Source organism: Pygoscelis adeliae, unplaced genomic scaffold (assembly GCF_000699105.1).
Source record: "Pygoscelis adeliae isolate BGI_AS28 unplaced genomic scaffold, ASM69910v1 Scaffold452, whole genome shotgun sequence".
NCBI classification, from domain to species: Eukaryota; Metazoa; Chordata; class Aves; order Sphenisciformes; family Spheniscidae; genus Pygoscelis; species Pygoscelis adeliae.
This window is the reverse complement of record NW_008824291.1, coordinates 342,593-360,215: the sequence shown is the minus strand read 5'-3', so window position 1 is coordinate 360,215 and position 17,623 is coordinate 342,593. Positions and strand designations below refer to the sequence as shown.

At 55.8% G+C, this 17,623-nt stretch overlaps 1 protein-coding gene across 1 annotated transcript; it reads left to right on the top strand.

The window, feature by feature from the left end:
• The first annotated feature begins 14,845 nt into the window (after positions 1–14,845).
• On the top strand, positions 14,846–17,194 carry PLEC (plectin). Its single transcript, XM_009318788.1, has one exon. The coding sequence runs from the start codon at positions 14,846–14,848 to the stop codon at positions 17,192–17,194; it is 2,349 nt and encodes a 782-aa protein (XP_009317063.1).
• Positions 17,195–17,623: the final 429 nt, after the last annotated feature.

The following is a 17,623-nucleotide window of genomic DNA, read 5'->3' as shown; positions in this document are numbered from 1 at the left end:
CCTGCTCCTTTGAGGGTATCTGGTCAAAGGAGCCATCAACAAGAACATATAGGGACAAACCTGATCAACAAATGATACGGGAGGTGGTGATGGGAACAAACCTAGCCAGTCACACCGATCGGTCAGGATGTGTGGAGTGAGAGGATGTTTATTTTTTCTCTTGAGATGATAAGGAAATGGAGGGAGGCAAACACAGAGACATAAAACCTGACCAATTAGTGTTAACGAAGACAATAACCAGCAGCCAACCTGGTCAGTGGCACTAATTGATGGGCTATCAAGAAACTGCAAGAACACCAGGACTTTGCAGCTAGTATGGATATAACCCTGAGGGTCTCAGCATCAGCAGCTGGAGGGGTCTCAGCTCTCTGGACCTGTGGAGGGTCCCACAGATTAGGATCAGCTACTGAGGGGGACCGGTGTGAGTGAGGAGCTCCATGCCAGCGCCTGGAGCAGGACCGTAGGTCACAGCCTGTGTGCCTTGCGCTGGCTGCTGGGGGAGCAGTGAGTGTCTTCCCCAATCCTGGTGTGTGGGGTGGGTGTGTGTATTCACCAGCAAACTTCAAGCTGGACCAGATGGTGAGTAGGGGACCCATGGGCGAGGATCTGGGCAGGGGTGCCAGGTAGACAGAGGGGCTGTGCTGGTACTCAGGGGATCTGCGAGTGTGCGTGTGCTTGTGAACCCAGAGAGTGCCGTGTCTGTGCCTGCACTAGTGACCTCCTGCCTCTGCCAGCCCCAGAGGAGGAGGGGATGTGGCTGCCTGTGCTTGTGTGTGATGTAGGTCCTGTGTGTGAGTGCTACTGATGGCAGTGCCTTGTCTGTGGCAGTCTGTCTGACCAGCCATGTCAGTGTCCTCTGTGTGTGACTCTGTGCGTGTGTCTCTGGGATACAAGGGCAGCTTTGCTACTGGTAAAACTTGCAAATGGGAGGGCAGCAGACATGTCCCTCAGCCTGTGCAGAGACCCCGGGTGGGCTCCAGTGGCTGGGCAGGACCGTACTAAGCGGTACCATCCCTTAGCAGGTACTCTGCAAACAGGGGTTGCGAGCAGGTGCTCAGTGGCTGGTGGGGCAGTTGGCAGGACGGTGTGGGGACACTGCTGGGGCTGGTGCTGGCGGCGGTGCTGTCTGTTTGCACAGCACTTCTGGCTCTGAACTCACTTGTGCTGGGAGCTGCTTCTGGCGCCTTTGGGTCCACTGGAGAGTGTAGCTGGTAAGGATGTAGCAGGAGTCATAGCTGTTGTCATAACAGTGCCCAGTATCTCTGCTGAGGGCTTCTTGAAGACCCAGCAGCAATGTTCTCAATGCGTTGCAGGACGCATGCTCCTGCATGGGCTGGTGCTAATCCCCTTGGCACAATGGAGGCCTCAGCCTAGAGCTCCAGAGGGTGGATGCTGCCATCAAGGTCTGGGACCACTAAGAGCGCCTAGGGCATCTAAGCAGGCTGTGCACCATCAGGGAAAACAAGGAGGAGATTTACAGGGTCTTCACAGAGACCTGGGGCCAGGATCCAGGATGCTGCAGAGAGACTGACAAGATTTGTCCAGCCCTCAGACTATTAGCTCTCGCTTCCCTTTCATGTGGGCCCCAATGATACCGCCAGGAGTGACCTGGAGCATATCGACAGTGGTTACAGAGCTCTGGGAGTGAGGACTTTGCATTTCCCTTTGCTGAACTTCAGAAAGGAACCTCATACAGTTGAACAAAGGGAAATCCCAAGTCCTGCCCCTGGGGAGGAACAGCCCCAGGCATCAGTGTGGGGGGGGGCTGGCCTGCTGGAAGGCAGTTTTGCAGAAAAAGACTTGGCCATCCTGGTGGATAAGAAGCTAAACATGCGCCAGCAATGTGCTCCTGCAGCAAAGAAGGCCACCAGCCCTCCTGGGCTGCATTAGACAAAGTATCGCCAGCAGGCCAAGGGAGGTGATCCTTCCCCTCTACTCAGCACTGGTGAGGCCACACCTGGAGTACTGGGTCCAGTTCTCGGCTCCCCAGTACAACAGACATAGACATACTGGAGACAGTCCAGCAAACGGTCACAAAGATGATGAAGGAACTGGAGCTTCTCTCCTATGAGGAAAGGCTGAAACAGCTGGGACAGTTCATCCTGGAGGAGAGAAGGCTCAGGGGGGTCTCATCAACGTATATCAATACCTGAAGGGACGGAGTAAAGAAGATGGAGCCAGGCTAAAGAAGAAGCCAGGCTCTTGTCAGTGGTGCCCAGTGACAAGACAAGAAGCAAGACAGGACAGGAGGTTCCCTCTGAACATCAGGAAACACCTTTTTACTGTGAAGGTGGCCAAACATTGGCACACGTTGCCCAAAGACCTTGCAGAGTCTCTATCCTTGCAAATACTCAAAACACAACTGGACATGGTCCTGAGCGACCTCAGGCTGGTTGTGGCTGACCCTGTTTTAAGCAGAGAGGGTGGATCTCCAAAGGTCCCTTCCTTCCCCTTGGAGGTGATCAACACTGACTGAACACAGCCCTGAGCGGTCTGATCTGATCAAACCTCCTCTGAGTTGGACCAGGCAGCCTCTGATGGTCCCTTCCAACCTAAATTATTCTATGACCCTGATTTTCTGTTGTGGTTTTCTTTTTTTTTAAGAGAGTAGGATGGACTGTGTGGCCCCAGCAGCTCCAACCTCTACACCTCACCTGCCCATCACCAAGGCCCATGCCTTCCTGCCCAAGCATGGCAGCGCTCTTGTTGCTCCAGGACATGCCACAGCCTTGTCTGGCCATCTTTTCCACCTGGGGACCAGTATGGCCCTGCTTACCATGCCAAACCAGTGCCTTGCAAAAGACACTCCATCCAGGAACATGCCCAGGCAGTAATTAACACTTATTGTGGATAATTAGACACCAAAGCTGTGAAGACGAGCATCACACCCACCTTCCTGCCACATCCCACTTCAGGCTGGAGGACCCTGAAACGTTTTATTTGGGACCATGATGGAAACTGGGTGGCCCTTCTTGGGAGGCCAACTCCCACTGGCCTTTTTGCAGCTGTCTGTTCAAAGCCTCTCCCTCCCTTTTTGTCCATTTTACCCTTCCTGGAAACTTGACTTCCTCTTTCATGATGGCAAAGAGGAATAGCCGGTGTCAGGTTGCCAGGCAGCCAGCCACATTTCTGGGTGTAACATCTGACTACGTTGGCAGCAGCATGGTGCCCCTGGAGCTGCCACCTGCCCTGGGCTGGGAGAGCCATGTTGTGCTGTGGTCTGGTGCACCATGTGCCTGGGGCATGGCCGCAGGAACTCAGGAATGGTGCACCAGCCATGCTGGGCTCTGGCGGCACCTGGAGCTGGCCCCTGGGACCAAAGGGTGCTGAGCTGTGGCCTCCAGGAGATCAAAGCACCCACCAGCAGTCAGGTGTGCCTGTCCCCTGCCTGCCTCCAGAGCGTGTGTACCTTGCCCTCTGTGCTGTGCTGCCTCCTGCCCTGCCTTCCTCCCCACCTTCCTTCCTAGTCCATGCAGTCTCCTCCCCCGAGCTCTCAGCTGCCTCCCTGCCCGCCCCGTCTCACTCGTGGTCAGATCTCCAGTCCTGCAGCAAGCATCTCCACATACACTGGCAGCATTTGCCATACGCTGGCCTATTAGCCACCACTGTCAGGCTCCTGGCCCCGGGCCAGGGCTGCACGTTTGCTGCACAGCTTCATGCCTCCCACAGCTGTCCCCTTGGCCAGGGCAGATCCAGGGGTCCTACCTGCTCAGCCATTCAGCTGCCTCCCAAGCCCCTCTGAGCTGCCCCCAGCCCCTTTACAGGGTGAACCATGGTCTCTACTGGTCTCTCAGCTGAAGCCCAGGTGTCACAGCCCCCCACATGCTCCCTGGCCCCTGCGCATAGGGACTGCCTCCATGCCAGGACTTCCCCTGCCCTGGACACCCACCTTGAAGGACAAGAGCTGTGTGAGTCAGCTGGGAGCCATCTGGCCCAGCTGGGTGGGATGAGCCATTCTGTGCCAGGGTTCCAGCACCTCTCCCCCATTAGGGCACAGCAGCTGCTGTGTGGGACCACCCTTCCCCACCCAGCTCAGCCGCACCCTTGACAGTGCCGGACCACCCTTGCTTGGCTGGTCCTGGCAGCAGCACCAACAGCTCCCTGTCCCCTGCAGGGAGGGCTCGTAGCCCTGGCCACCTACGTGGAAGCTGCCCATACTGACCCCATGCCACGGTCTGTGGGGGCTGTGCTTGCCCCCCCCGCCCTGAGCTCGCAGCTCTTGCACCTTCACTGGCCAAAGCCAACAAACCGTCGAGCAGCCCTGGGGCCTGGGGGCAGTTCTGTAGCCCCAATATACCCAACCAACAGCCCCAACAGTGCCCAATGGCACATTCGAGGATCAGCTGCTGGCAAAACTGAAAGGGGTAAACATGAGAACTGAAGGCCCTGCTGATATGGCATAGATGGGTAGAGACCCACCTCTCTCCCTGCCCGCAGCCAAAAGCAGACCTGCTGGGGAAGCCCTGGGCAGGGTGGGGCGGGGGGGGGGGGTGCAGTCAGAGTGCTCTGTGCCCTGGCTCTCCACAGCATAGCAAGCCCTGTGTCCCAGAGCACCTCCTGGATTTCCAAGCTCCTGGCAAAGGGACATCTACTTTTGCTTTGTGCGCAGCCCTGGTGGGCACCTTTCAGGAGTGCTTGGCCGAGCACCGTGAATGGCAGCAATCAGCACAGCGGCTGCAAATCCCCAGAGGCCTGTGTCCGTGTCTGGTCTGGCAGGAGTGGCCGTGTGTGTGGTGCCATCTTCCTGAAGGTGTCTGTGGCTGGGCATCCCGCTGTGCAGCATGGGTGGTGGCAGGCTCCACAGGAGGGAGTGCGCACGGGCTCAGCCAGCCCAGATCCAGAGCAGTCATGTTACAAGGGGCCCATTCATCAAGTGATGATCTCTGGAGCAGGATTTTTCCCTTGCTGCTCTCAACAGGCTGTTCTGCCAGCAACCACCATGCATCATCTGTGTCCGAGGAGCAGGGGGGAGGACAGATGCTTGACTTTCAGAGTAAGGCAGCAGAGCTGCATTGTCTGCCAGCTGGGAGATGGACCAAAGGGCAGACCCCACCAGCTATATTCAGCTCTGCACATCCCAGCAGTGCCCCGAGGTCAGCTCTGCTGATGTCCTGACAGCCAAGGCTCTGCTCTGCATGGGCTGCAGCACATCGAGGGGCCCTGTGGCCCCAACCGGAGCAGGAACTGCACAAGCAGGGAGCTGTACCTGTGCCATCTCCCAGTGTGCCCTCAGAGGAAGACAGGCGTGTGGGTGGGGGGGACCTGGGCCAGTTCATAAGTATGTATCCTTCCCCACACTGTGCCCAGGAGCTGCAGAGGGAAACTCTTCTGCCAGGAAGCTGGGAAGCCAAATGATAAGCAAGTTCTCTGGAAAGGGTAGCAGGAAGCAGTTGCTGCCACGGTACACCCCTGGCACCACCCCAGCGCCCCTGGCTTATCTTCCTCCCTGCCACGGGCCAGGTGGCCTGAAGCACCAGCGAAAGTCTTGCCGATCCCTGTTTCCCAGGAGTCACATGTTAGGGTAGACCATGCTTGAGAGTTTCTTTCCCACAGAGATCGGAGTTATGCAATCACATATCTCCGAGCCAGAATAAAAAGGATTTTTGTCTTTTCTGTTTGTCCATGGTTACCTGCCTGTGCCCATCCCTTGGGTGCTGGGCTTGGCTGGTTCATTGTGGGTTTTGAAAGAGGACATTTTTGTTATTCTTTCCTTCAAAAGCACATTGCATTTCTCGGCTCAGCTGAGCGAGAACAGGCAGAGCAGGTGTGGCAGCGTGAGGTACCTGCAGTCAAGGTGAAGTTCCCCTTCAGGTCCAACACCACTGGCTCACACAGCTCTGCAGGTTCCGAGTCAGCTCCACACCTGCCAGGAGCACCCACATGGCACACGGGCGGCTCCATGCCTCAGGACACCTCTGCCGCCAGGAATCCCAGCGTGCGAGCTCCACACTGTGGGCTGCATCAGGTAAAGGGGCACTGGCTGCTGCTGATTTTCTCTGGTTAATATTGTCCCCTGCCGTTTGCAGGGGCTGCCCATGCACGGATGTCCCAGGAGGGCCACCCGAGCACAGGGGCTGCCCTTTCCACGTCAGGCGTGAGGCTGTTGCCTGCCATGTGCATCACCCTCTGCAGCGATCCCTGAACTGCTCAGTGCCAGCAGCTCCATGTCCAGGGGCTCAGCTGTGTGGACGCTCCTGGGACCAGCTAGAAGGGAGTCGTGTCAGCACCCGAGCTTTGGGCAGAGGAGGTTTCCCAAATCAAGCACTGAAGGAAAACAACACTCCCCAAGCACCCCAGTGCTGAAGCATCCTTGAGAAAGCCATCTCCCAGCTCTCTGATGTGGTTCGTGGCGCCTTCAGCCAACACCCCCTACACCTGCCGGCAGGTGAGGCTGAGCCACCAGGCTGCAGATACCCAAGCTCAGGTGTCTCCATGCCAGGCTTCCCGGGACGCTGCAGGATCAGCTGGTGAGTCACCAAGCGCAGCAGAGGACAGGGGCATCCCATGGGTCTGCATCCTAGCTTTGCTCTCCATAGAGCTGTAGTGAGGGGCAGTTAGAGAGGTGGAGGCAGTGCATACTTGTGTTTCAGACACTCCCCGAGACCTGCACACTCACCTGATTTTTCTTTACTTCTTTTTTAGTGTAAAGCCCATCTGCCCTTTTAATACCCGACAGCTTTGAGGCCAGACGGATATGGCTGGCTGCAGCTGGGTGGCAGCCCTGGCAATCCAGTGCCACATGTACAGATCCTGACATGACACAAACTCTCCCCAGACAGTGATGCTGTCCCCTCCCTGCCTTCTGCTGAGCGCAGGATGTGCAGTCACTCAAAGTCACGCTCCACCACACACAAAGGCACAGAGCGCTGGTAGGTGCTGCAGCAGCCGACTCGAGGCTTTGCAGGCAGTGCAGCTCCAGCTGCTCACGTACCTGCCAACTGCATCCCCTGCCTCTGGCCAAAGGGGAAGGGCGCCAGCCAGTTGTCAAGTCACTAAATAAGGAGGCGGCGTCTCCAAAGAGCCCCTACCAGAGTTCACAGAGCGGCACGGCCAGAAATGCTGGCTGGATGATGGGTCTGTGAGGTGTAAGTGGCAGCGCTGTGAAGCCCCGGGAGGTCTGTACTGCTGGTCAAGCTGTCTGGGAAGCAGGAAGCCGGGGGCAACTGCAAGTCAGTTAACTCCCCAGGCCTGAAGCCAAGCAAGAAGTCAACGTTCCTCCTCAAGACAACCTGAGTGCAGTTTCATTTGTGTTCTCACAAATACCCAGCTCCTGGTACTTCAAGGAAAGTGAAATGTGAAGTCGTCGTATTTTGGCTTGTAAACCAAAATAGGAACTGCTGCCCAATTCAAAAAACTCTGATCATATTCAAATCACAAGAGGTACAGTGTCAGCTTACAGTGGCAAATCAGCTGTCTCCAAGAGAATGAAGATAAAATGGGTAAACCAATCAGCATTGCTCAGCAAGGACACCAGTTTCCAAATTACTTGCAGGTATTCCACCAGTGCTCTCGCAGACTGCGCAACTAGAGCAAGCACGCAGCATGCACACCACTAAGACGGTCCATGCCACCTGCCTGCCGATGGACCTGGAGCGGCAAGGCTGGGGGTGACCTGAAAGGTCTCCTCTCCAAGATGACTCCAGGACTTGGTACAGACTGGGAGCAGGCCTAAGAACAGCTTCCCCAAGGGACAGACAACTGACGTACCATCTTCCTTATGCTTTTTTTCTGTTTCCAAGTTTGCAGGTCATTTCCAGTTTTGCAGTCAGGACTCCATTGTCAAGAACAACCCCCTTGTTTGCTTGTGAGACCTCATGGTCAGCAGTAGTTTGCTGCAGCTGCTAAAGCCAAGTGTCGGAGTTGGGCTGGTGCCTTCCAGTGCCAAGAGAATGGAGAATGGGCCCTATGACATCAGTGTCACCAGGTAAGATGCTGGTGATGCTCCCAGGTGGCAGACAGAGAGACGGGAGCCCTCCTTTAAGTCTCAAGTCTAACTATGAGCCCCAGGAGCAGGGGGAAGGGATGGAGGCAGGTCTGGAGGGAGCACAGTCGCACACACCCAGGCACTGGCTGCACAACACTCCAGCTAGGCTCTGCCTTGCTGGGCAGGGGCAAGCGTTCCTGGGCCTTTAACACACCAGTGCACGGCGGCTTTGGGACCAGGGCCGAGAGGATCTCAGCCCAAGCCACAGAAACAAAGACAAGGGCCAAGAGGAGATACATAACCTGTGTGTCTGACAGCAGGTGCCAAAGCAGTGAGTAAGCTAGACAGGGTCAAGGTCTGGCACGCAGCACACATACAACCCTGTCCAGGAGGACCAGGGTTTCAGCTCTGCAGCATAGGGATTAGCATTTACGAAGCTGAGAGGCTCAGTGCGGTGTCTGCCATGCTCCCTTTCCCTGGGGAAGGTGTGCAGGCACTGGAGTCACCCATGGGACACAGGAATGGCCACCTGCCTGGAGATGTGCTTGTGGGCACCCTTCTTCTTTATTGGCCCTTCTCAGGGGGGGTGGCAGAGAAGCAGGTGAGTCCCGGGACTGTGGCGGGTCAGGTTGTCCTGTGCCAGTGGGTGCAGCCCCCTTGGTGGCTCCAGGAGCTGGCAGGCACAGGGGCTCAGGCACAGGGCTCACCTGCAGCATCATCCTATTCCCCTGGCGAAATACCTCATGGATACAGTACTAGACACAGCAGAGCTCAGCTCACTTAATCCATCTCCAGAAAGCCTTTGACAGTGCCTTAGAGAAGATCGTGAAAGAACTAAGCTGCTTCAGGGTTGAAAAGAAAAAGTTTTGTCACGTCCCAGAAACAGGCTAGGAGGTAGGGAGGGAAGAGTAGTATTAAATACTCAGTCCTCGTTGGGGAAGAGGGAGCCCTGTTCTCTAAAGAGGAGATAATCTGGGAATGGGGTACAGGTTTCCATGTGGTACAACTCTGTTTAAACCAGCTGGTGCCTGTGAGGGAGGTAGGGCTGCTCAGAGACCTGCATGTGCAGGAGGAGGTGACATTCAGGGCTGATTCACTGCAGGTGATGTTTGTGTGCAGTGCAGGTCACCCTGGCTGCCCCAGGCAGCCGAGGGAGAGCAGGTCCATGCGGCCAGTGGTTGCTTTGTGGACACATCCTACAGCAGACGTGCAAGTGGTCAGAGGAGTCATGCTCTGGGCTCTGGCGAGCATCCTGATGTGCTTTCCATGGCTATAACGGGACCTGGGCTCCAGCTCAGCGGGAGGCGTGCGCTGTGGGGAGATAAATCACAGCCTCTGTTTTGACAAATGCAAAGTAATGCACCTTCAAGGGAAGCCGCCAACTACCAGCACTTCAGAGGTGTTTAAACGAGCTGGGCCAGCTCCAGATAGTGGTCCAGTGTCACTGGTACAGCTCAGAGGAGCGCCCTGCTTGGTCGAGGTCGGTGCTGTAACGTGCCTGAGGAGCGTGGGGGGGGCAACGCAGAGCAACTCAACGCTGCCTTGCGGGTGCTCATCTGGCCAGGCCTTCGTGTGGGGCTTGTGCTGCACACAGCAGGCTGCTGAGAGAAGAGAGACGGGATCCTCCTGCCTGGCCCAGGCCAGGTACCCTTTGCATCCCCTTACACTCTGCTCCTGCCAGGGATGCAGCCCAGAATGAAGCTTTTGCTGTAGCCCAACCAGAATGGCTGAACCTACAGTGAAGTGCAATGAGCAGTAAATTTGTGGCATCAGTAACTAGCCAACATAACACAGGCTGAAAATAGATGTCAGGCAAGGAAGGGCTTCTGAGGAGGCAGTAAAGACAACAGAAACGGGTCCTGTGCCCATCCTCACCCTGTGCCCAGGTGTGTTCCCCAGAGCCAAACCGACCTCAGTGAGTCAGAGGGAAAATGCCTCTGTGTGCTGATCATCCAGTCTGGCAAGCACCTACGCAGACAGGAATGTGCACCCAAAGCAGGACACCCAGGGAAGGAAGGGCAGGGGCAGGCAGCACCTCCTCTGCACAGGGGCACCGAGTCACGCACACCCACACAGGGCCAGAGTCACACCAGCACACACAGTCGCACACACCCACCTATGTGCAGCTGCACATGCAGGCTCACACAGGCATATATACAGTCTCTCCCTTGCACACACAGTCACATGTGCACATTCTCATACGGAATCACCCCCACACGCAGAGTCACACAAGAGCACATACAGTCACACACACACGTAGAGGCACAGATACATGTGCAGGTTGATGGGAGCACATACACAGTCACAAATGATTGCACACCAGAATAATCCAACCAAAACCACCCTTGTTCTGGAAGCGGGTGCCAGGTGAACCTATTCACCAGAGCTGTGGCTGCAGTCTGATGGGATGTGGCCCATCCTTTGCCGACACAGAAACGGACCCAAACATGGGACTGAGCTTCAGCCTCACTCAGCCCAAAGCTGGCCAGAGCCTCGAGCCTGCCTCTGCCAGCTGGCCGGCCAGTGCAAGCCCTCTGCAAGCAAGCGGTTGACTGGGTGCTGCGAGCTCCTGGGCAGACACTGGCCACGGCATGAGGCTGGCTCTCCCTGCTCACCCAGGAGCATGAGAGGTTTCCATCCTGGGGCTGTTTCAGCTGGAGGCACGGACAACCCACTCCACACACTGCGAACGATGCCAGCAGCCACCACAGCTCCAGTGCCTGCATGGTCCCAGGCATGGCCTCAGGGAGGGACAGGCTCGGTCTCTGCCCAGCTGGGGAGCAGGGGACAGCTGCGGGAGGGTGGCTGCAGCTCCCCGCCCCAGCCAAGGGACTCAGCCAGAGCAAAGGCAGACTGAAGAAGCCTAGATCCGTGGAGACCTCCATGGCTGCTGGGACCACGGGCAGGGCAGTCCATGAGCTGTTGTGCTGGGCACCTGCCAGAAGAAGGTGATGGCAGAGAGTCCAGAAGCCTCACCGTGCCTCTGCACCCTCCACAGCCATCACTTGCCCAAGCTCCAGTCAGAGACATGCCCCATGTCTCGCACTGGGGCTGGTCACTGTGCCCCAGCCCCTGCTACCCCACCTGAGCTCCCGGGGCTGGGGCTGCCGTGACACTGTGGTGCAGTGGTCGGATGTCTGTATTTCAGCTGTGCTCCTGTATTTCAGCAAAGGGCAGGGCCACCATGTCATTCCCAGGGGCGGGGAAGGGAAGGATTTAAATTGGGTGCTTGCCTCGGCTGCTCATCCTGTCTGAGAGGCAGCGGGAAGAGAAGGAGGACCAGAGCTTGCCAGGGAGCCAGCTGCTCTGGATACGTGTCCAGCAGGTAGGACAGAGCCCACCTGGAGGGGGCACCGGGGCAACCACACAGCCCCTTTTTGGCATGGCACCCTGCGTGCAAATACCAGGGGCCTGCAAGGGATGCGGGGACCTTGCCTCTACCCCAAAACCTAGTGTTTGGAGGGCAGCTGCTGAGGCCCAGGGGATTGGTGAGCAGGAGGTCTCCAGGCAGGACTCAGTCCTTTCCAAGAAGGTAAAAAGTGACAGCGTGGCACTGGGATGGATGGAGCTGCTGCTCCATGAGATGCACTTTGTGTTCTCATCACTTCATCTGAGCAGATCGGGACATTGGGATATGGGAGGGAAGCAATCAGAGCTGTGGGACCTGCCTGAGCCTACAGGCATCCGAGACACGAGGCTGCCGACTCGCGCAGTTTGTCTCGGCTGGGAGCCCAGCGGCAGGAGTCTGCGAGGTGAGCGCCAGGCTGGGGGGGCTGACGTGATTTCACTCCTCAGGGTGCAGGCAGGGCTTGGGACCACAGCACCACCAGGACACCCCTGCTCACTCCAGCTGGAAAACCGCTTCCACTGGGGCCTCTTGAGCTGGGCTGCTGTGACAGCTTGAAAGGACAGCCAGCTCCTGCCCCAGGAGCTGCGTGTGCAGCCAAGCCCCAGCATCAGGAGGTCTGATTAGAGACCAGCTAATGATAGCTTGCAGTTGGGCAATGTCTTTCCAGTATAGGGTGTTTACACGACATCCATGTCCTACATAGGTGTCACCTGGTCCAGGGTGTGACACAGCACTCCGCTTTGTCCTGGACCAAGTGCAACCCCAGCAGGCAGCACAACCAGCCCATCGCCTCCTGGGAGGTTTCAGCTGCATCAGGCAGGGGAGGGCAGAGAAGCTGCTCTCTAGGGCTGGAGCCACAAGGTGGACCAGAGTGGCTGGCTGTAAAAGAGCCTGAAGCCATGGGCAGGGTCCCCAAAGAGGCAGGGGCTGGTCTGTAACTGCTGGGTTACACCTCTCCCCTACTGTGATCCATCTACACCAGCATCAATCCAATATTTAAATGGATGAAAAGCAATGACTCAGAGACTTTTAGACCAGTTAGGTAAACAGTCATAGAATTAAGCTGTGACCCTGATAATGAGTTAAACATATCATTAATGACAGTCACTGTAGTTTATGGGAGATGGGTGTTCCCAAAGAAATGTTTTGGGTTTTGTTTTTGTTGTTTTTACGAGACTGTGGCCTCATCGCTACACGTTGTTGTGGATGCTGAAAGTTTACAGGGTTTCCAGAAGAGACCAGGTGACTGCATGGGAGACATCCCTTGAGGATTACTGCACACACCCAAAATCCCTCCAGCTCATGAAATCCACTGATTTCATGTCAACCTAGTCAGAGGTTGACATAGAAACCAGGGAAATGTTACACACGTTGCCCCATTCTTCATCCTTCCCCTGTTGTCCACTTATAGCTCAAGGTGGAAACAAGACTCTGGGCTACACAAACCCTTAGCCTGACTCTGCATGGCTGTTCTGATGTCTGCTTGAGAGCACAGCTGCCTTCCTCTGAAACACTTCAGATGGCACAACTGGCGTCTTGGTTAAGGGTGCTGCATTTTTATGGGTGAGGGGACGAGGGTACCCACTGGATTGACTGTGACTGGTCACATTAATTGCAAAGTACATGCATGAATGGGAGAGACCACTGCAAGCAGCCACTTACAGCAGGCTCCCTGAGGTACCTGCTCTTAGTCCCTCACTACTGTCTAAGTTTTATTTTTTTATATATATATATATTTATCTACCATTTTACCTACATAACAATTAGCTAATAACAAAGACTGACCATTCATGACCTCTCACGGCACAGGAGCTAGAAGCTCCCAGTGAAAATACTTCCCCTGCAAAGTGTGATTAAATCACAGGCCTTATTGCCACAGGATGTTGTAGAGGCTGACACCAGACCCAGACTCGCAGACGTAACCGCAGAGGTCCGTGGAGCCTGTGGGGGCTATAGACAACAGCCCAGGACAAGCCCGGCCCAGGACGTCCGGAGGGCTGTGTGCCAGAGGGCTCGGCCAGAGGGAGCATCTCTCTCTATCATCCTGTTCCTAGAGCAGTTTCCCGAAATATCTGGAGAGAGCACCATGGCCTTGCTGCAGAGAGAGCACTCAGTCAGACAAACCCTCCCATTGACTCTGCCCTTGTCCCCAGTTGCTGGAACTGGTTAGAATGGTCCCCAGGATGGTGTCTGGCACCAGCCAACTAGCCCTCCCACAGACAATGCCCGTGCGCAGTTCAGAAGTCAGCATGGGCCAGGACCACTGCCAGCACGCCTGTGGAAGCAGACCCCAGTTTTGGAGGACAGGAGAGAGTAACAGGATGGGGGCTGGGAGCTCTGCCAACCCAGTGGCCTTAGAACAAGCAGAGACCTAGGCACATCTCAACTTCAGCAGAGGCACAGCCTTAGCGAAGGTCTCTGCCAGCTCGGACCCACTGCTGCATGTGGATCTTACCAGCCACTCAGCTGTCGCTAAGGCCATTCCCATGTCCTGTGTCATGCCAGGGTGGTGTGGGATCACACAGCAAGAAAGATCTCCACAGACAGTCATGAGCTAGGCTGCGCCTGCCACCCTGCTCAGTGCTGGCGGTGTCCCACCACACTCATTGCCTGCCCGTGACCAGTATGAAGCCAGGCAGCATGATGATCTAAGTGGACAAGAGCAGAAGATGACTTCCAGCAATAGCCAGCACCTCTCTGCAGCTGGATAGTCGCTGGTGGCAGTCACATCAGGAAGTCACTGCTGCTTCTTGGCATGACCTGTGCTTGTCAAATGACCACCAGCTAAATCTGCCAACCCCAGGGCAGCACAGGAGCCAGTACTGAGGGAACAGGGAGGTGAGCAGTGGCCATGCTTCCTGCTGGCACCCTATGGCATCAGCCCAAAAATGAGCAGTGGTTGTGTCACCCAGGCCACGGGTTTGAGGCAGTGTCAGGCACTGGGAGAGCAGGTAGCTCCTTGGGGGCCCAGAGTGGGGCCAAGTTACCCATGCTGCTGATATGCTTCTTTGCGGAGTGTATGTCTCCCAGTAAACCTGCCACTCTGTGACATGGCCCTCAAACCTCTCTGCCTGCAGGTGCCTGAGGTGCTGGTCAGCTCCGCTTCCCTTGTCTGCTCCCCTTCACAGCACTATCTCTTTTCCTGCCCTGACTGCAGGAGCTCTTTGGCACTGGTCACGACAGTGCTGCATCTCTGTGCCAAGACTACCAGCTGCACAGAGATGTGTAGAGCCTGCCACTGCAGCTGGGAGGTGCACAGCAAGCTGAACAGACAAACACACTGGCCGGGCTGCCACTGCTGCTTCCAGAGAGCTCTCATCTGCTGTTTGAGAGGGAGCTGGACAAGGGGCACTCTTGGCCCTGAGATTGCTGCTGAGAGAGAAGGATGGCAGCAAAGCCCCACATCCCACTCCCTGCTTCTCTCTGGGCTCCTGCTACCACATGCAGGGAGATGGCTTTCTTCACACACACCATGAAAACTGCACAAGAACCTATGTCTTACCAAGTAATTTCTTTCTCTCTCCTCAGACCAACACGGTGCCCCACAGTAGCAGGACTGTTCCCCAGAGACAATGCAGAAGATGAGTGGAGCCCCTCAGAGCAACAAGTCAAGCAACATGGGAAGTAACCTGATTGCAGGTGGACACAAAGAGATGGGTGGGGGTGGGAGTAATTTCATAGCTGGAGTCTTCACCCAGGCCATGAATAAGAAGATGAGTATCTACGATGCCATGATGAGGGGGCTCCTGACACCAGGTACGGCCCTGGTGCTGCTGGAGGCACAGGCTGCTTCAGGGTTCCTCACTGACCCCGTGAAGAATGAGAAGCTATCAGTGAAAGAGGCACTGACTGCAGGACTCATAGGCAGAGATTTTTATGAGAAGCTGCTGTCGGCAGAGGGAGCCGTGACAGGATACACAGAACCATACACAGGACACAAGATCTCCCTCTTCCAGGCCATGAAGAAAGAGTTCATTGTGAAGGAGCATGCTATCCGCCTGCTTGAGGCCCAGATCGCCACCGGCGGCATCATCGACCCCGTGTACTGCCACCGTGTCCCTGTGGAGGTGGCCTACCAGCGTGGCTACTTTGACCAGGAGATGTGCCAGTTTCTTTGTAATCCCAAGAATCAAACAAGAAGTTGCTTTGACCCCAACACACACGAGAACCTCACTTATACACAGCTCCTCCGCCGCTGCGTGCCCGACCCAGACACGGGGCTGCTCATGCTCCACGTGATGGACAAGGGCTCCGTGCTCTACCAGCTGAACAAGGACGCCCGGAAAGCCCTGCAGGCCGCCTGCACCACCGTCAGCGTGGGGCTCTTCCAGGGCCAGAGTGTCACTGTCTGGGAGCTCCTCTTCTCCCGTTACGTCCCTGATCACCAGAGAGAGGAGCTGCTGAGGAAATACAAGGTGGGGACGGTGACCATCCCGGAGATGATCACCATCCTCACCACCACCATCACCAGGGCAGAAATGGAAAATGGGGATCTGACCTCATCCACAGTTATACCCAACAACGAGGTGGGAGCATCACAGCCTGTTCAGGATACGCACTCCCAGGAGCAACAATTGAGAAAGTCCTTAAAGTCTGCAACCATCTATGTCACTGCTGGTGAGTTCCAGGGGCAAAACATTTCCTTGTTGGATCTGCTCTTTTCAAAATACATCCCTCAAGGGAAGCGGCAGCAGCTGCTGGAGCTGTACAGAGCAGGGATACTGACCACAGAACAGGTGGCTACTGTGGTCACCACCATCATAAACAGAACAGAAGCTGCAAATGCTGCGCTCATGGCAAATGCCCGAAGTCCACACAAGGCAGTGACAAGGGCAGAGGAAAATGGAGATGATTTTTCAACACAAGATGCACAACTAGATAACATCTTGAAGTCTACCACCATTGATGTGCCAGCTGGTGAGTCGCAGGGAAGGCAGGTCTCTGTGTGGGACCTGCTCTTCTCTGACTACATCCCTGAGGAGAAAAGGCAGGAGCTTCTGGAGCTGTACCGTGAAAGGGTATTAACTCTGGAGCAGATGATAACTGTTGTCACCACTGTCATTAAGAAAAAAGAATCTACAAGCAGAAAATTCCTAACTGCAGTCAAGACTTCCAACAAGGACACTGTGTCAGCAGCAGGAGAGAAGGATGCCGACTCCCCCAAAGAAGAACCATGGGAAACAGCCTTGAAAACGACAGCTGTCAACATGGAGGTCGGAGAGTTTCGGGGCCACAAGGTCTCTGTGTGGGACCTGCTCCACTCCAAGTATATCCCCGAGGAGAACAGAAAGGAGCTGCTGGAGCTGTACCAGGCAGGAGAGTTAACGCTTGATCAGGTGAAAACCGTTGTCAGCACTATTGTAACCAAGGCAGAAGCAGCGAGGGCAGAGCAATTGGCAAATGCAAGTAGTCCAAGAGCAGAGTCGACAGTTGCAGAAGCTGAGCACACCCACCTGCAGGAGGACAGGACCTGGGAAGAGACCCTGAAGTCCACCACAGTTGAGATGTCAATGGATGAGTTCCAGGGGAGGCAGGTTTCTGTGTGGGACCTGCTCTTCTCCCACTACATCCCTGAGGAGAAAAGGCAGGAGCTCCTGGAGCTGTACCGTGCAGGGACACTCACCATTCAGGAACTGGTCAGCACCACCACCAGCACTGTGACAGACAGCAAAGAAAGGCACCTTGCAACCCTTCCCCAACAGACAGTGGATCTCCTCCAGTCCGAGGGCTCCTACATTACTTTTGGCCAGTTCCAGGAGCAGAGGGTGTCAGTGTGGGAGCTCCTCTCCACAAAGCAAGTCTCTGAGTACAAACGAGAGGCACATCTCGACACTTATGGCACAGGAGGGCTGACTGTGAACAAGATCACCATCACCACCACCGTCATCACAGGCCCACAGCGTAAGAAGAGACACCATTAGGACCACTAGCACCACCCACCCCAGAGGAGGAGTGATCTCTGCCTCCTGGGGCAGGCATGGCCTGGGCACTCGTGAGAGTTTGCTCTCCACATAACTCAGTTATGGGCAGGAAAGAGCAGTGACAAACCTGTGTGTGGAATGGGGCGGGTACCTGGTTAAACTCTTTGCTCTCTCAACTACTACTTTGCTGAGATTTCTTTTGCCCAACAGAGCTTTCCTGGAGGGGTTCTGAGGAGGGTCCAGGAAGGCTTGTGACTCTGGCTTTCTGCCATGCACACACAGGCACTGACAAAGAACAGGAAAATGTGGGGCAGGACCCAAATCAGATGGGTTGGAGACTGCGACAAATGGGAGCAGGCAGAAACCCCAGTGCAGGAGCTGTGTGCAGCACAACTGGCAGCCCCAGAAGAGCCACAGAGGGACAGACAA

Bases quoted from the DNA above. Each gene is read 5' to 3' on its own strand.
- PLEC (XM_009318788.1), top strand. From the start codon at position 14,846: ATGCAGAAGATGAGTGGAGCCCCTCAGAGCAACAAGTCAAGCAACATG.